At 34.2% G+C, this 15,412-nt stretch overlaps 1 protein-coding gene across 1 annotated transcript; it reads right to left on the reverse strand.

The window, feature by feature from the left end:
• Positions 1-11,568: 11,568 nt before the first annotated feature.
• LOC117907403 (NAC domain-containing protein 30) lies at positions 11,569-14,891 on the reverse strand. The gene is made up of 4 exons (XM_034820937.1): positions 14,761-14,891; positions 13,447-13,619; positions 13,070-13,341; positions 11,569-12,466 (listed from the first exon to the last, which is right to left on the reverse strand). Exons 2-4 carry the CDS (start codon positions 13,604-13,606, stop codon positions 11,957-11,959), a joined length of 942 nt encoding a protein of 313 aa, XP_034676828.1. The 5' UTR covers positions 13,607-13,619; positions 14,761-14,891; the 3' UTR covers positions 11,569-11,956.
• Positions 14,892-15,412: the final 521 nt, after the last annotated feature.

Consider the following 15,412-nt stretch of genomic DNA (forward strand, 5'->3'; position numbering starts at 1 on the left):
GTAAATTTGGCTCCATTCAAGTTATTGGTCAAAGATCAAGGACAATATGTTTTAATGATTTGATTTTGTCCAAAATTTTGAAATTTTTGTTCTTAAATTTGATAGTAAATGAAAAAAAGAAAAAAGAAAAAAAAGAAAAAAGAAGAAAAAAAAGATGACAATAAATCAATAATATTATTCAAGGCACGTCATTCTAAATTCCCTTTATGCTGACTTGGATAAAATGTGGGAGAAGATATCTTCCAAAGAAAGAGAGGTTATCTTATTCATTCAACGACTATACAGTATATAGAAGGTTTTCAAAATTTCAAATCACTTTTAAAAAAAATGTAATTTTAAATTTCAATATTCAAATTAAAGTTATCTTTTCGTCCAAAGATACATATTCTTTCACATCATACACCATTTACATCATAAAAGGCGAAATTGTTATTGTATCATTATGAAATAAGTTCATTTTAAATAAAATTATTTTTAAAATGTAAAACTTATTATTTAATTTTTACTTTTAAATATTAAGGTTATTTAATAAAATTTATTCTACATCATCGAATTTACATATTTATCCTTATTTTTAATTAATATTTATTTTTACTAATCTTAAATAATAAACTTGCTTGTCAATCATCCATATTTGAAATATTATATATATAAGATAACTATAAAATATTTATCATAAAAAATGAGTCATGGATGTGAAATCATGATTGTAAAATATACTCTCACGCAAATTGTTTGAAACCTTGGATTACTCTATTCCTTGGCCCTAGATCACATAGGGCGCATGCAATCTAATCATAGGTTTCTCTAAATCTAATGTATGGAAAATGTGTCATAAAAAAATCATATTAAATGTAAAACTAGAGAGTGTAGGTTCATACTTGTGATTTAGATGTTCCTAAATCGATTCTAATTTGAAAAAAATGTTGTAGGTGTTATAGATCTCGTTTACGCAAGGATCTTTTGTTTGATCTCTCTTCATCGATCTTGACACAATAGAATGGTGAAATTCTCTTCATCTCTTAAGGCTGGTTAAGGTTTTCTCTTTCTCTGGAAAATGATGGTTAAAATTGAAGCCCTAAACCCCTAAGGGGTTTTTGTATATGTGTAAACCCCAAAATTAGCCCAATCATCTTTTCACTTAACATTTCATGTTCATTTCTATGTTTGATTTTAAGTCCACTTTATTAGTGATATTTAGACTCGTCCTACTTAGATTTTCAAACCCATATTCATACCTATTAAGAAAATCACCTCAGGACCATGATTTTATCTTTGACCATTTACTTCATTTTTTTTTTACTTTTTTCAAACCCTAAAGGCCCATTTCAAAGCACTCACAATTGTCTTATTTTCCTTTTTCTTCTCTTCTTTTTCCTTTTCTTTCCTTTCCTTTCTTCCACTTTCTTCTTCTCCACTTACCCACTAAAAACGACCCCATTTATTCTTCCATTTTTTTCTTCTCCTTTATTTTCTTCAATTTTGTTTTATTTTATTTTTTGTTTGTTTTTCCTTTCCCTTCCCCATTGCTAACCCATTACACTCACATGCCATCTCCACCACCACAACCCTCTACCGTACTACAATGCAACTCGCTGTTATCACCGGATTCGACTCGATCATGCACTACACCTCCCAACAATCTCTATCTTTGTCCATCTTGTAGGAAATCTCGTATTTCTTTGTTCCTTATACCCATATTAGGTTAGAAGCAAGAAAAACTTTCGTAGGCTTTCTCTAAATCCTATGCATAATAGAAACATGCATTTAAAAACTTTAACAGAATTTAGATATCAAAAGAGAAAACTTCACCTTGATTTCAATGTTCCTAAATCAAATTTGCACAATGAAAATGAAACTTGAAGTCTTCAGAGGACTTAAACACCCAAGAGCTCTTACTTAATGGCTTTAACTCGATCTTGGCACTCCAAATATGGGTCTTTGGAAATGAGGAGGTTGCGACTCTCTTATGTTTGGATGGTGGAAAATGACTAACTTGAAAACCTTAACCCCTAAGGGGGTATTTATAGGTTCCCTAATTGAGTTTAAGTGACTTGAGCCCACTAAGGAATTATGTCACTTAATCTAACCCAAAATGGGTGCTAATTAACTAATTAACCTCATTAGGTCATCTAATTAATCAATTTGCCCCAATCTAGAGACTTGGTTTAGATACCCCTATGCAACCTTGTATAATTACTAAAATGTCCTTATGCACAAAAGTGAACTAAGAGTCAACCCAACTCTCATTGGTCATGCTAACAAGGTATATAAGCTCAAATAGGGACCACTAAAACCCATAGGATAGTATTGGTTCTCTTAGAACCCAATTTTGAAGTTGATTCAACATTCCACTACAAAGAATCAACTCCACTTTAGTACCTTATATAAATAACAATGAGACACTAAGTGCTCAAGTTTGTGACTTGCTATCCATTGCATTTAGTCTCCCCATGAATTGGTATATGTAGTCTAACAAGGTGAAAGCTATCAGCCTTTTAAAACTACCTTTACTATCTTTGAGTTACAGATCCTCCTATTTTGTGGTCAACTAACATATCTTGGTTCTCCAAGAGCTTATGTCAAGTTCCACTTAAGGAACTACTATGACCATAGTTTACATGAACACACCTCCTTAGGATCACTTAAAGGGACACTCAATCTCAATCTCATGAGATATCATGATGCTTCTATTCAGAATATTGACGGCTATCATCTTCCATCAATAATGACCTGATCCATAAGGAATAATATATGAGCAACTTACGATATCACCTATGGTTAATACCACTACTAACTTTAGCACAAGTTTAGTATTTTCTTAAGGTTGAAAGACAACACAATGAAGTAGCTTGGTAAAGTCATGACAACTTAATAATTTTATGTCATGACTCATTGTGGGTCTTGTCTAATGTGTAACCATATATACTAATGTACTCAACACATGAAACTCATTCTGATGGAGAATGCCAGTCATCCCTCCAATTAAGGGATAATGCATTATAACCTCTAATGGGTTGCCTAGACCTATGAACTGGTTATGAACAAGTCATCTACTTTCAATGAACTCATAACTTAGATCTTCCATGCAACTCCTAATGCACTTAAGTCACGTACAATGTAAAAGATCTAGGCTAGAATGCTTACACGGTATAATGCATAAAATCAGAATAAATAAAAGTGAATTGGAAATTTATTAATAAATAATAAAATTCAAAAGTTTATTACATTATGTCATGCTTTCAAGGTCTTTATCTTAATAATCTCCTACTAGCCCTCAAAGTATTATGCTATTAAAGCATACTAACTACACATCTAACACTTATGTTATCCTTATGACCATAACAAACTCTATCTAGCAATGTCTTGGTGAAGGGATTCACCAAGTTCTCCATAAAAGGTATTTTCTCAGCCATTGTATCACCTTTTTGAACTATCTTATGAATTAAGTGGTACTTTCTCTCAATGTGTTTACCTTTTCAATGGTTTCTTAGTTCTTTAGATTATACTACAACCAATTGTTATCACAAAATAGTATCATGGATTGTACAACCAAGGGCATAATCCTAAGTCCCATGAGGAACTTCTTAAGCCAAATGACTTTCTTTGTTGCTTTTGAAGCTACAATGCACTTGGCTTTCATAGTGGAGTCAACTATGCAAGATTGCTTCACACTTCTCCAACTAATAGCTACATAACAAAAATTAAAAACAAAACCAGAGGTAGATAAAAGAAAATCCTTATTAGATTGCAAGTTTGAACTTGTGTACCTTTTAAGTACTAACTTGTCACTCTAGAACACAAACATATAATCTGTCATTCTCCTAAGATACTTGAGTATATGCTTGACATTTGTCTAATGTTTTAGGCTTGGATTTGACTGATATCTACTCACTTTGCCTACTACAAAGCAAATATCCGACTTAATACATAACATCGCATACATAAGACTTCCCACTATGGAGGCATATGGTATTACCAATTTCATGTGCTCTTTCTCCTCATGTGTCTTAGGAAACTAATCCTTGAAAAGAGGAATTCCATGCATGAAGGGTAACAAACACTTCTTAGAATCTTGCATCACATACTTGAACAAGAGTCTGTCAATGTAGATGGCTTGAAACAACACTAATTTCCTATTCTTATGGTCTATAAGGACTTTAATCCCAAGAATATATTGTGCTTCTCCCAAAGCCTTCATGTGGAATTGGGTAGATAACCAGATCTTGAATGATGACAATAGCCCTACATCATTACTAATGAGTAGAATGCCATCAACATACAAGACCAAAAAGACCACCATGCTTCCCTGCACCTTCTTGTACACACAAAGTCCATCATCATTTTAATCAAAGTTAAAGGACTTGATTGTTTAATCGAAACATTTGTTCCATAAGCAAGATGTTTGTTTTACTCCATAAATGTATTTATGCAACCATACGCTCTTGGCTCTTTGCTATGAAACTATTTGGTTGCAACATATAGATGCTCTTGTCAAGATTGTCATTCAAGAATGTAGTCTTGACATCCATATCTCATAGTTGAGATGAGGTACAATGGATAAGAGTATCATGATGGATTTGAGCATGGCTATCGGCGAGAAGGTTTTCTCAAAGTCGAAACTAGGTTTTTGACTACAATCCTTCGCTATAAGCCTAACCTTAAAAGTCTCAACCTTTCCATATACTCCTCTCTTCTTCTTGTAAACCCATTTGCACCTTATGGGTTTTATCCCTTGAGGTACTTCTACAAGCTCCTAGACTTAGTTAGAATACATGGATTCTAACTTTGCCTCCATAGCCTTTTTCCAAAGATTTGCATCTAAATTGTTTATTATTTCATCTATCCAAAACCAAGTGGATGGTCTAAAAGGAATATCAATATGACTTTTAACAACTAGTTTTGGAAAAACAATAACGAAAAAACTTCTCATGAAAATTATTTTTCTTAAGAAAAATCCAAAATTACCTTTTAAAAAAATTATTTAAACAAATATCTTGGAAAGTTTTCTTAATCATGAATTATCTATCGTAGATTTTGGCAAAAATAACTTATTTCGATAAATTATAATCTTGTGCAACATAGAAAAAAAACTTATTTTACAAAGACTTAGAAAAATAAAAAAACTTATTCATTAAAAAAAAATTATTAGGGATTTCAAATCTAAAAAACTTATTTTGAGAATAAAATATCTAAGAATTGGTTTTTCAAAAGGAAGAAAGTTCTATATTTCTTTCCAACTTGTCTTTTTCCTAAAATAAAAGATTTCCTAATAGCTAGCACATTCTAATTTAATAAGTTATTTGAATTAGGAAAAATCACATGAAAATCCACTTTATGTAAGAATACCAAAATATTCACATGACATAAACCATAGATAGCATAAAATGTTGGGATTGAGCCCCACCAAGTAAGACATGATGTAACAAAGTTAGACTTAATTGTTCCCTTGCTATCCCTTTAGTGTATTAACATTGATTTGAGTATTCAACTTATGTCTCTTACATTGTATATGACTTAGGTGCATTAGAAGTTGCATAAAAGATTCAAGTCATGGGTTCTTTGTAAGTAGATAAGTTGTCCACAATAGTTTATAGATTTGGGCAATCTAGTAGATAGTGTAGTGCACCACTTCCTAATTGGAAGAATTACTTATCTTGGTTGTCGAGATGGGTTTCCCATGGTGAGTGCACTAGTGTATATGATGCACATTGAATATGAACTACAATGAATCATAATGTGATGCTATTAAATGTTATGATTCACCAAACTACTATACTGCATGAACTCTCAACCTTGAGAGGATATTGAGCTTGTATTGAATCCAATAAGAGGCTTTGATCTATGGGTGAGATCCTAAAATGGTCATATATCCCTATGGATTGGGTCACTATTGATGAAGACTGATGACAATAAGTATTCTTAATAGAAGCACCATGATATCTCATGAGATTGAGATAGTGTGTCCCCATATATCCTTATGGATTGGGTCACTATTGATGGAGGTTGGTGACAATAAGTATTCTTAATAGAGGTACCATGATATTTCATGGGATTAAGATGGTGTGTCATCTTGGGTGATCCAAAAGACACGTGATCATGAAATCTATGACCACAATAATTGCTTTAGTGGAATTTGATATATGCTCCTAGGAGTTAGAGTATGTTAGTTGATCACATAATTAGTCAGATTTGTAACTCAAAAATTTGAGATGTGATCTTGATAGGTGATAACATTGCCTTGTTAGATTATGAACACCAATTCATGGAGAATTTACATGTAGTGAATAGTAGTTCACCGACTCAAGCTTTATCTCATTGTTATTTACATAGGTATTAGAGTGAAGTTGATTTTTTAATTTTAGTGGGATGTTGAATAAACTTTATAATTAGATTTTAAGGGAACTAGTACTCCTACGGGTCCTAGTGGTTTTCACTTTAACCTCATATATCGTGATGACACGGTTAATGAGGGTTGGATTGACCATAGGTTCATTCTTATGCATAATGGTGTTTTGGTAATTACATAAAGTTGCACAAAGGATAGTGAACAAGGTCTCTGGTTTGGGCTAATTGATTAATTAGATGTTATGTGGTTAATTAAACAATTAGGACCCGTTTTGGGCTAGATTAAGTGACCAAAGCCTTGATGAGTTTAAGTCACTTAAGCCTAATTGACAACCCTATAAACACCCCTTTATAGGTTAGAGTTTCTTAATAACTTTTTGGTAAGAGTTATCTTCAACGTCCAGAGAAAGAGAGCCAAAGCTTCTTCCCTTCCATTTCCCACGCTTTGGAGAGCCAAGATTGTAGTCCGAGTCATTGGGTGAAAGATCTTGGGTGTACAAGACCTTCAGACTCTTCAAGCTTCTCCTTCATTGGATAGATTTTGATATGGGAACATCTAGATTATAGGTATGAACACTTTTCTTTAGATCTATATTCAAAAATGGTTTTGAAGCTATTATTTTCCGTTGTGATAGATCTAAATATACCTAGGGATAAATGCACGCACCCTACGAGATTTAGGGCACGAGAACTGAGTAATACAAGGTTCCTAACATAAAAAACATAAAAAAAAAATAAATAAATAATTTTCATGGCCTTATGGATCCTATTGCATATTTGGTAACTAAATTGGGATAAAAATCCAAATTACCAAAATAACCATACAACTAAAAATAGAGTTAACCAAAATCCCAAATTCATTACAAAATCTGAAAATTGCCATTTTTACTCTGCTACCCTTTTCTTACTATCGTCTCTAGCCTTGCCAAAACCACTTGAGTGCTAATTCGAGTACTCAAGTGCTGCATTTTCTTCACGTGGACTTGAGGCTAAATCTTCTATAGATTCCAATCATATTCTTGACCAAAAACTCACATTGGTCGGAGTGGGAGTCATGATGGCTATGAATGATGTCCTGGACTACTTTCTTGCCTTGCATAGATCACAAGATTAATAAAAATTGCATATTTGACAATAAAAGTTCCTATACTCCATTAAAGGAGTTTACAACCAATCTAATGAATAAAAACATGATTTTTACAACACATAAAAAATTTGATGCTCCTAAACACAGAGCTTACAACCCAATCTAAAAAACAAACAATCCAACAACAACAACATTCATAATTAAAGCCATCATATTAAAATAAAAACGCACAAGTATTCATCCTTGGAGTTATGGGATGAAACAAAATACTTTGCAAAATAGAGATAACACACCTTAAAGTAGATCTAACAAGCAGAAACCTCTTTTAGGGCTTTAATACTAGTTGATGGGAACTTCGAATTTCTTCGTTTCCTTACCCTAGATCAAATAGGAAACATGTAATCTAACCTAGGCTTCTTTAGAAACTATTCTAACGGAAACAATGACAATAAAAAACCATATAGAATAATTATATGGATTTGGATAGTAATCATACATGGATTTAGATGTTACCAGATCAATTCCAAGTTGTAGAACTTGTTGTAGATGAATCTGAAACCACAAAAGTCTCTGTATATCTCATTTACCCGCTAGTTTTCCACCTGATCTAGATAAGGCTCTAAGCATAAGAAAATAGTGAATTTTTTTCTCTTAGAGGAAAACCAAGGTTCACTCTTTATAGGCTCTTTGGAGGAAGACAGTGAAAAAAGTGTTGGAAACTCTAACCTTATGAGGTATATATAAGGCTTCTAGTGGTCTTAAGTGATTTGAGCCCAATTGGCGTTAGGTTAATTAATTTAGCCCACTTGAATCTTAATTAATTAATTAAACCTATTGGGCTCTAATTAATTAATTAACTCATACCAGAAAACCAATTCATAAGATCTAGTGCAACCTTACGCTTTTACCAAAACACCCTTATTCACACTTATGAATCTGAAACCCAATATCGTCAAAACAAATGTATCTTTTTTATTTAGAAGCTTAAGTAGGGACCATTGGGACATATAGGAAAATACTGACTCTCTTATAATCCAATTTTGAAGTTAATTCAACATTCCACTAAAGATAATCAACTACACTCTAGTACCTTATGTTATTACAACGAAGTGAATGTTTAGGTCCATGTCTTACTATTTATTGCATGTAGGCTCCTCATGAACTGGTGTTCATAATCTAACATTGGTAGGAATTATGGGAGAGAGAATAACTAAGGAAAACACAAGGGCAATGCTTAAGATCCAATTTGTGATGTGTTTAGGGTTTGAGCCAAGGGTAACAAAGGCGACCAAAGATGTTAAGTTTATGGTAATTAAGTGAAGTATGAGAGAGGGTCTCAAGTGGAGATTTGTTACCTAAAAGTGGTGTTGGCGTCTAGTTGATTAGGTAAATTGTCATTTGATATACAATAAACCAAAATTGAAAGGGAATGAAGGCTTGATGAAGGAGAGTCAGTTCAGTCTCAAGTATGTGTTTGTGGCATCTTTTGGCAGTACCCACAATTTGTGAAGTACGTAGAGGAGAATAAAGGTGTTGAATTTCATGTTTGGAGAGAGTAGGATGAAGACCTTCATATTCCCCACCATTATCGAAATAAATTACGGATTGGGGTTTGAAAATAAAAAATGAAAGTTGTATATGATTTATTTAATTTTTTATTTTTATTTTTTTTAAGAGGACAAAGCCATGTATATTTGGTGAAATGGTTAACAAAAATCACATAATATTGAAATTTGTCAAAGAATGTGATAGGGGCAAGTGCCTAAATATCAATGTAAGTTCAAGGGGTTTAAAACTCATAAGAGAGAAGACACCAAAGGGAAGTTGATGGCTTTTGTTGCATAAGCATGAATTACATGATTCTAAAGATTAACTTGGACACTAGAAGTGATTGACTCAAGATAACATATCTGAGAGTACACTGACTAGGGTGACCGAGACAACGATGCCAATTATTGAAGGATGCTTGACTGGTGGTGGTGACCTTGAGGTAAAAGAAGATGTAATCATCGACCACTCATACATATTTCCCTTACTCCAGCCTTGAACAAGTGTTACTCCTATGCTCAAATCCTTCACCACAAAGTAAGTAAGAAAAAATTCAATTGATGTACTAATGTACTGTTATGTTTGCAAAACTAAGAAACAAAACAAAAATTAAGTTTTCATGAATAGAGGGAGCACACAAAACATTATTAAGCATAAAATTTGAATTTTCAATAATTGAATTAGTGAAGTCAGTATGAGTGATAGGAATACCATTACCATCACCAATGATTACGTCATCTGTGTCACCATATTCAGAACAGATGGATAGATTTTGGAGGTCGATCGGAAGTAATGTGGTGTGAAGCTCTCGAGTCTATTACCCAATTGGCATTGTGAGTTGGCAGTCCTCGAGGAATGAAATTTGCTTGTGGTGAGATAGGAAAGTGGGAGTGACATATAAACCCTAGTAGTATGTCCAACCTTGTCACACAGTTGACAAACAAGATGGTTTTGAGTAGGATTGAATGGATAATGCCCTTATGGTGATTAGGAAATAAATTTCCTTGTTGATTCTTGTTTCCGTGATAATTGTTGCCTTGATAATCATTTCCAAAGTTAAAGAGTTTTGGCCTTTCTTGGTGTTTGAGTTGTTTCCCTTCTTGCCAAAGTTGCTTAGACCTTTCTGATTAAGTTTAGCTGTAATAGAGACACTTTCCTTCTTGAATTCTTCACGCTTTAGGAACATCTCATGATCTGCTAATTTACCATGCAGTTCTTCAAAGAATATGGAGGAATCTCGAGCTCTTATTGTTGCACTCAACTCCCTAAACTCAAATCCTAAACCTTTAAGAATATTGATCACCATTTCTTCTTCACTAAGAGGGGATCCAACAATGGCAAGTTCATCAACAATAGTTTTGATCACTGTCATATATTCAACAACAAATTTGTTTTATTTGGTGATTTGGCTTAGCGTCTCTCAGAGTCCTAAGATCCTGGTCTTGGATTTGTTGGCATACGTGGCGTGTAGACGAGGCCAGGCCTCTTGAGCAAATGTAGTAGATGCAACAAGAGGAGCAATGATGGAATCAACTAATGCCATGATAGCTAGCATGCAGAAGCAAGCCATCTTGGCGTTTCCAAAATTTGTGCTCGATTTGGATTGGGTGTGAAATTATCACATTTTTTAAAATCATTTTTGGTGGAGATAGATGTGATCCATGAATGTACCCCATCAAAGCACAACCATATAGCAGTGTAGAAAACATTGTTCTCCATGACAGATACTGCTACTAGTGAGTTTTAGAGGAAGTTGTGTTGTTGCATTAATCAACACCAATGTGGTTGAGGGAGTGCTTCCATATGACATGATAATAACAGTGGGATATGAAAGTGACTCAAAGGAGTGAGTCTTTAGCCATTAAAATAGAAGTGAAGGCTAGTGTTGGTGGAGAGGTTGAAAGATTTGACCGACAGCTAGACTGGCAGCTTAGTGGAGCTATACAACTCTGATACCATAAAATCGTAAAAACTTGAACATAAAAGCTCTGTTTTTCATTCATGATTCACATGTAATGGCTTGATACATGGAGCAATTACAATTGTTATTGTGGATATGATATTTAAATAGAGAAGGTACAAATATGTTGATGGCATGACTGCAACAATTACTGGAATGACTAAGAATATGAGCTAGTCACATAAGCTGTATATCAATATCTACCTGAAGCACAACATCAACCTATAGCATAGCCCATTGAGTTGGGTTGAGACTTTGCACCAACAAGAGGTGGAGGAAAATTCTAGGTAAAATGGAAAGTAGATTCCTAGGGTACATCACAGGTTTAAAAGATGTTAGGAACTGTTTCCCTTATCCCACATAACATCCTTATTGTGTCTTACAAGATAGTGAGCCAAATAAATGGATACCACTGTTTATAAGGTTAAACAAACTCCCATATCGAGATCAGAGATTGGCTCCAATACTCCAATCGTGTAAATATTGTCATCTTTGAGTCTAAAAGGTCATCACAACTTTAAAATATGTCTACAAAGTTAAAAGAAACCCATACATATAAAATGTTAAGAATTTTTTTCCCAATCCAATGTAGGAAATATCATTGTCCCACCATAAAAAATAAAACTATGGCAAAAAGCTAAACAAGGTTGTTGCCTCCCCTTAATATGGCCAATAAATACATGCATTGTCTTCCAAGCACTAAAAATAATTAATAGAGAGAGAAAACTCAATATGGTTGCAAAACAAAGCCATTAAGCATGCAAAATGCAATTTACAATTACTAGTATTACATATGAAAGGGATGGATTAATACTTCCAGCCATGGAATAGAACCTATGGGGACTTGTTTTGCAAGAAGTCTCCTTTTATGACACCAATTCATTCTTTAATTTCTATTGCATGTCTAGAATGGAAACTCTCATCTTTAACTTCTGAACAGGACTTAAAACCTTGATTCTAGTACACAATGACTCTACGTTATGATGATGAATTTTTGATCTTACAGGACGTGGTTACAAATCAGGAAAGCATCCAAGAAGATGGCTCACAGGATTTTGAGCACCTAGCTCATAATTGTGGGGAACTAATGGCGCTGATGATGTTGTGTCAGCCAGTTGTGATGCGAGCAAATCATCCAAAATTTTCCAGTCGATATACTGCTTAGCATGATCGCTGTTTTCGTCCTCAAAGTATTCGCTATTGTTCATGCCATTGTGCTCGAAAACTTCTTTTGTTGCCAAACTTGGGGAAAGGGCACTGGGGCTATCGAGCTGTGGAATTTCAATGGCTTGATTGTTCATAATCTCATGGTTGTACATGAGCTCTTGCTCTGAACCAAAGTATTGTGGGTAAAAACCTTGATTTGGGTGGACCATATGCATTGGGCTTAGAGTAGCTGGGAGTGATGGAGGTTCAACATGGCTGCTATCCCTCACATAGTAAGCATGGCTCCAAGCTTCATAACTTTGCTTGTGACTACTAGTTGGCTTCTTGAATGCCCGACACACCACCCATCCTTCTTCCTGCACCACGATTGCCCTTTTCATGAATTTTTACCAATAATTGCATGCATGCAGAGGATATATATACATATGCTATAGAGGGATATTGGTGGTCTATTGAATTTAGTTAACAAGCAATTGATTCATGTTAAGGGCCCTGATCAGTTGTCCTTTTATAAAGAAAAAGTAAAGGGCCTTCCATATGGGCAGGCAACACTTTCAACCTAGCTCCCAATATATATATATATATATATACTTCTTTAAGAGGCAACAACTATTTTTAATAATAGTTTTATGTTTTCCAAAAATAAAAAAACACACATTTAATAATCAAAAAATATTTTCTATTTTTAAGAACAAAAAAACAAAACATTTTCAAATAACATCTTTTAATTATTTTATATTATTTTCACTTTATTCTTTAGGCTTATTTTAAAAAATAATTCTACATGCATACAAAATGATTAAAAATAAAAATTATTTTTAAAATATGTTTTGAAACTGTTTTAAAACCAATTACCAATCAGGGCTTAAATTATCCCTATTTTGTTCAAAATTCAACTTCCTTGCACACTGGAAACAAAAAATGGCATGCAGTTGTGATTAGATGAATAAATTACTTGCCTGAGGCGGTCCATGTTCAGATGTTTGGAGTCGATACTCATGCATAATCCAATCAGTTTTCCTTCCGTTGGGGGCGCGGCCTTTGTAGAACACTAGGGTCTTCCTCATCCCTATGATTCTGTTCTTTAAAATCACAGCCTTGTCTCTACCTGTGGCCTTCCAGAATCCAGCAGCAGTAGCTCTATTTGTCCGGGTTCCCGTCGGATACTTCTTGTCTTTGTGACTGAAAAAGTACCACTCATTCTGCTCATCATAGCCCAGCTTGCATCTATCTGTTACAAATGAACCAAAACCACATCTATGTTAACAAAAGCTCTATTAATTCTTCTTAAATCTACGATGTTTCTTTTCCATTTGTATATTGAACTAATTAGTACCTTGGATGTCCCATGGCTCCATCCTGTAGAGATCGATTTCGATAATAACATCTAGATCAATTTTAAGAGAGTTGATCTTCCTCTTGAGGTAATAATCCACAAGTTCTTGCTCGGTGGGGTGAAACCTGAAGCCAGGAGGGACGCATGATTCCATCTCCATTGCAAAACTTCTCCTGAACAAAACAGTCCAAGTTCCCTTGCCATTTTAATACCTTAATTATCCTTATTAGTTGATATATGAAGCATAATGTAAATAAATAAACACAGAGAGCATGAAGGTTTCTTTTAGGGCACTTGCAGATCTAAAGCAACTTCGAAAGACAATGATTCAATGGAATCCTACACATGGTTTTCCTTGTATGTTAATAATCATCAAGACCCAATCGTGCTCCAATGCGATGATATATGATCATGATGATTAGGTTTACATATATCTATGTGTGCCTTTAACAATGCTTCTAGGCGAAATTTGAATGAGAATTAATAATGGCAGACCAAGCGTGGAACCCACCAAGAAACTTAGGTTGATGGTCCTAACTAAATATAGGAATGTTAGTTGCATGAACATAGGCAAAAGTTTTGATCATAAAAGTAATATCAAGTAGCCGAAAAGATTGACTTTACTGCCACAAGCATGGTTTGTTTCTTTGAGTGCAGTCCACTCTCTGCTATCTAATGCTCATGCCCTCAATAATATTCTCATGCTGATATTGCTGGTGGAAAACCCTTTTCACACCCACTAACCTTCTGCATTCATCCAACTACACTTCATTTCTTCTCCCTCAATCCACATTCTGCATTTTTTTTTATATTAAATCCTAGCTTAATTTTCCAATAGAATAATAGGGAAGAAATAAATGGGGGAAACAAATATGCAAATTATGAAGAGATGACTCAAATCCACTTATCGAACTCATGATCTTCTGTCAAACCAAACTCTAATACTATACTGAGCTACCGACTTTTTAAAAAATTCACATTTACAGTATTTAGGTTCAATATGTATGTCATACTCTTTAACAAATTCAACATAAAAATTAAATGAACTAGTATAGAAATCAAAGGTTTGATAATAATATTATTAATAAACATGCAAGGAAAATGTGAAATTTCATTCATACATAAGTAAATGAATCACTATGTTCAGAGTGAGTAATTAATAATACTAAGATATAAAGGGAACAAACTTTAACTTCTCTACAAACATCAAATGTGAAGACATGAGAGCTTTCTAAAATCTCTCTCCCGCTCTCGAATTCGCTGGTATAATTGTTGGGTATGCCAAAAAAGAAAAAGAAAAAAGTGTGTACTAACCTGATAAAAAAATGGAGGAGAATTTGTTTTGGTGATGGTTGAATGTTGTTGGTATGAAGGGAGATGGAGATGAGAGTTGCTGTGAAGGAGAGAGAGAGGCAAAGAGGTATATATATACATAGATGTAAATGTAAAAGAAGCTAGCAAGAAGGCAAAGAAGATGGAAGGAAGAAAATGAAAGAATTGAAAGAAGGAAGGGGAATTGATTGCGCGTGGAGATGGGGGTGGCAGATAGATGAAAGGTATGTTGGTTTTGGACGGCGTGATTCCATGTTTTCACGCCACCCCCTCCACCGCAAATTTGTGTTTCAAGACTTTCCACATTTATTTTACATTTATTACACTAAAAATGTCTCTTTCAGTATGTATATATCCCAGCAATCCAGGTGGCTACCGTTTGTGTTAAGTGTTTGGTGCGCCGCCCTTTGCCATGTTGGATATCCATATGCCCTCCCTAATCATTTGTGTCTTCCTACTCCCATTCCTTCGATATTTTGATGAGTCCCCCCCAAGTCATCTAACTTTTCCCCTCCTTTTGTCTCTACCACTTTCATTTTCTCTTGCATGAGTTAGGGAAGAAAAGTTTTGGTGGGGATTTTGGAAAATATTTTAAAAAATAGTTTTGAAAAAGAGTTTGTAAAAACAATTTTTT

The sequence above is a fragment of the Vitis riparia genome, chromosome 18 (assembly GCF_004353265.1).
Source record: "Vitis riparia cultivar Riparia Gloire de Montpellier isolate 1030 chromosome 18, EGFV_Vit.rip_1.0, whole genome shotgun sequence".
In the NCBI taxonomy this organism is placed as follows: domain Eukaryota; kingdom Viridiplantae; phylum Streptophyta; class Magnoliopsida; order Vitales; family Vitaceae; genus Vitis; species Vitis riparia.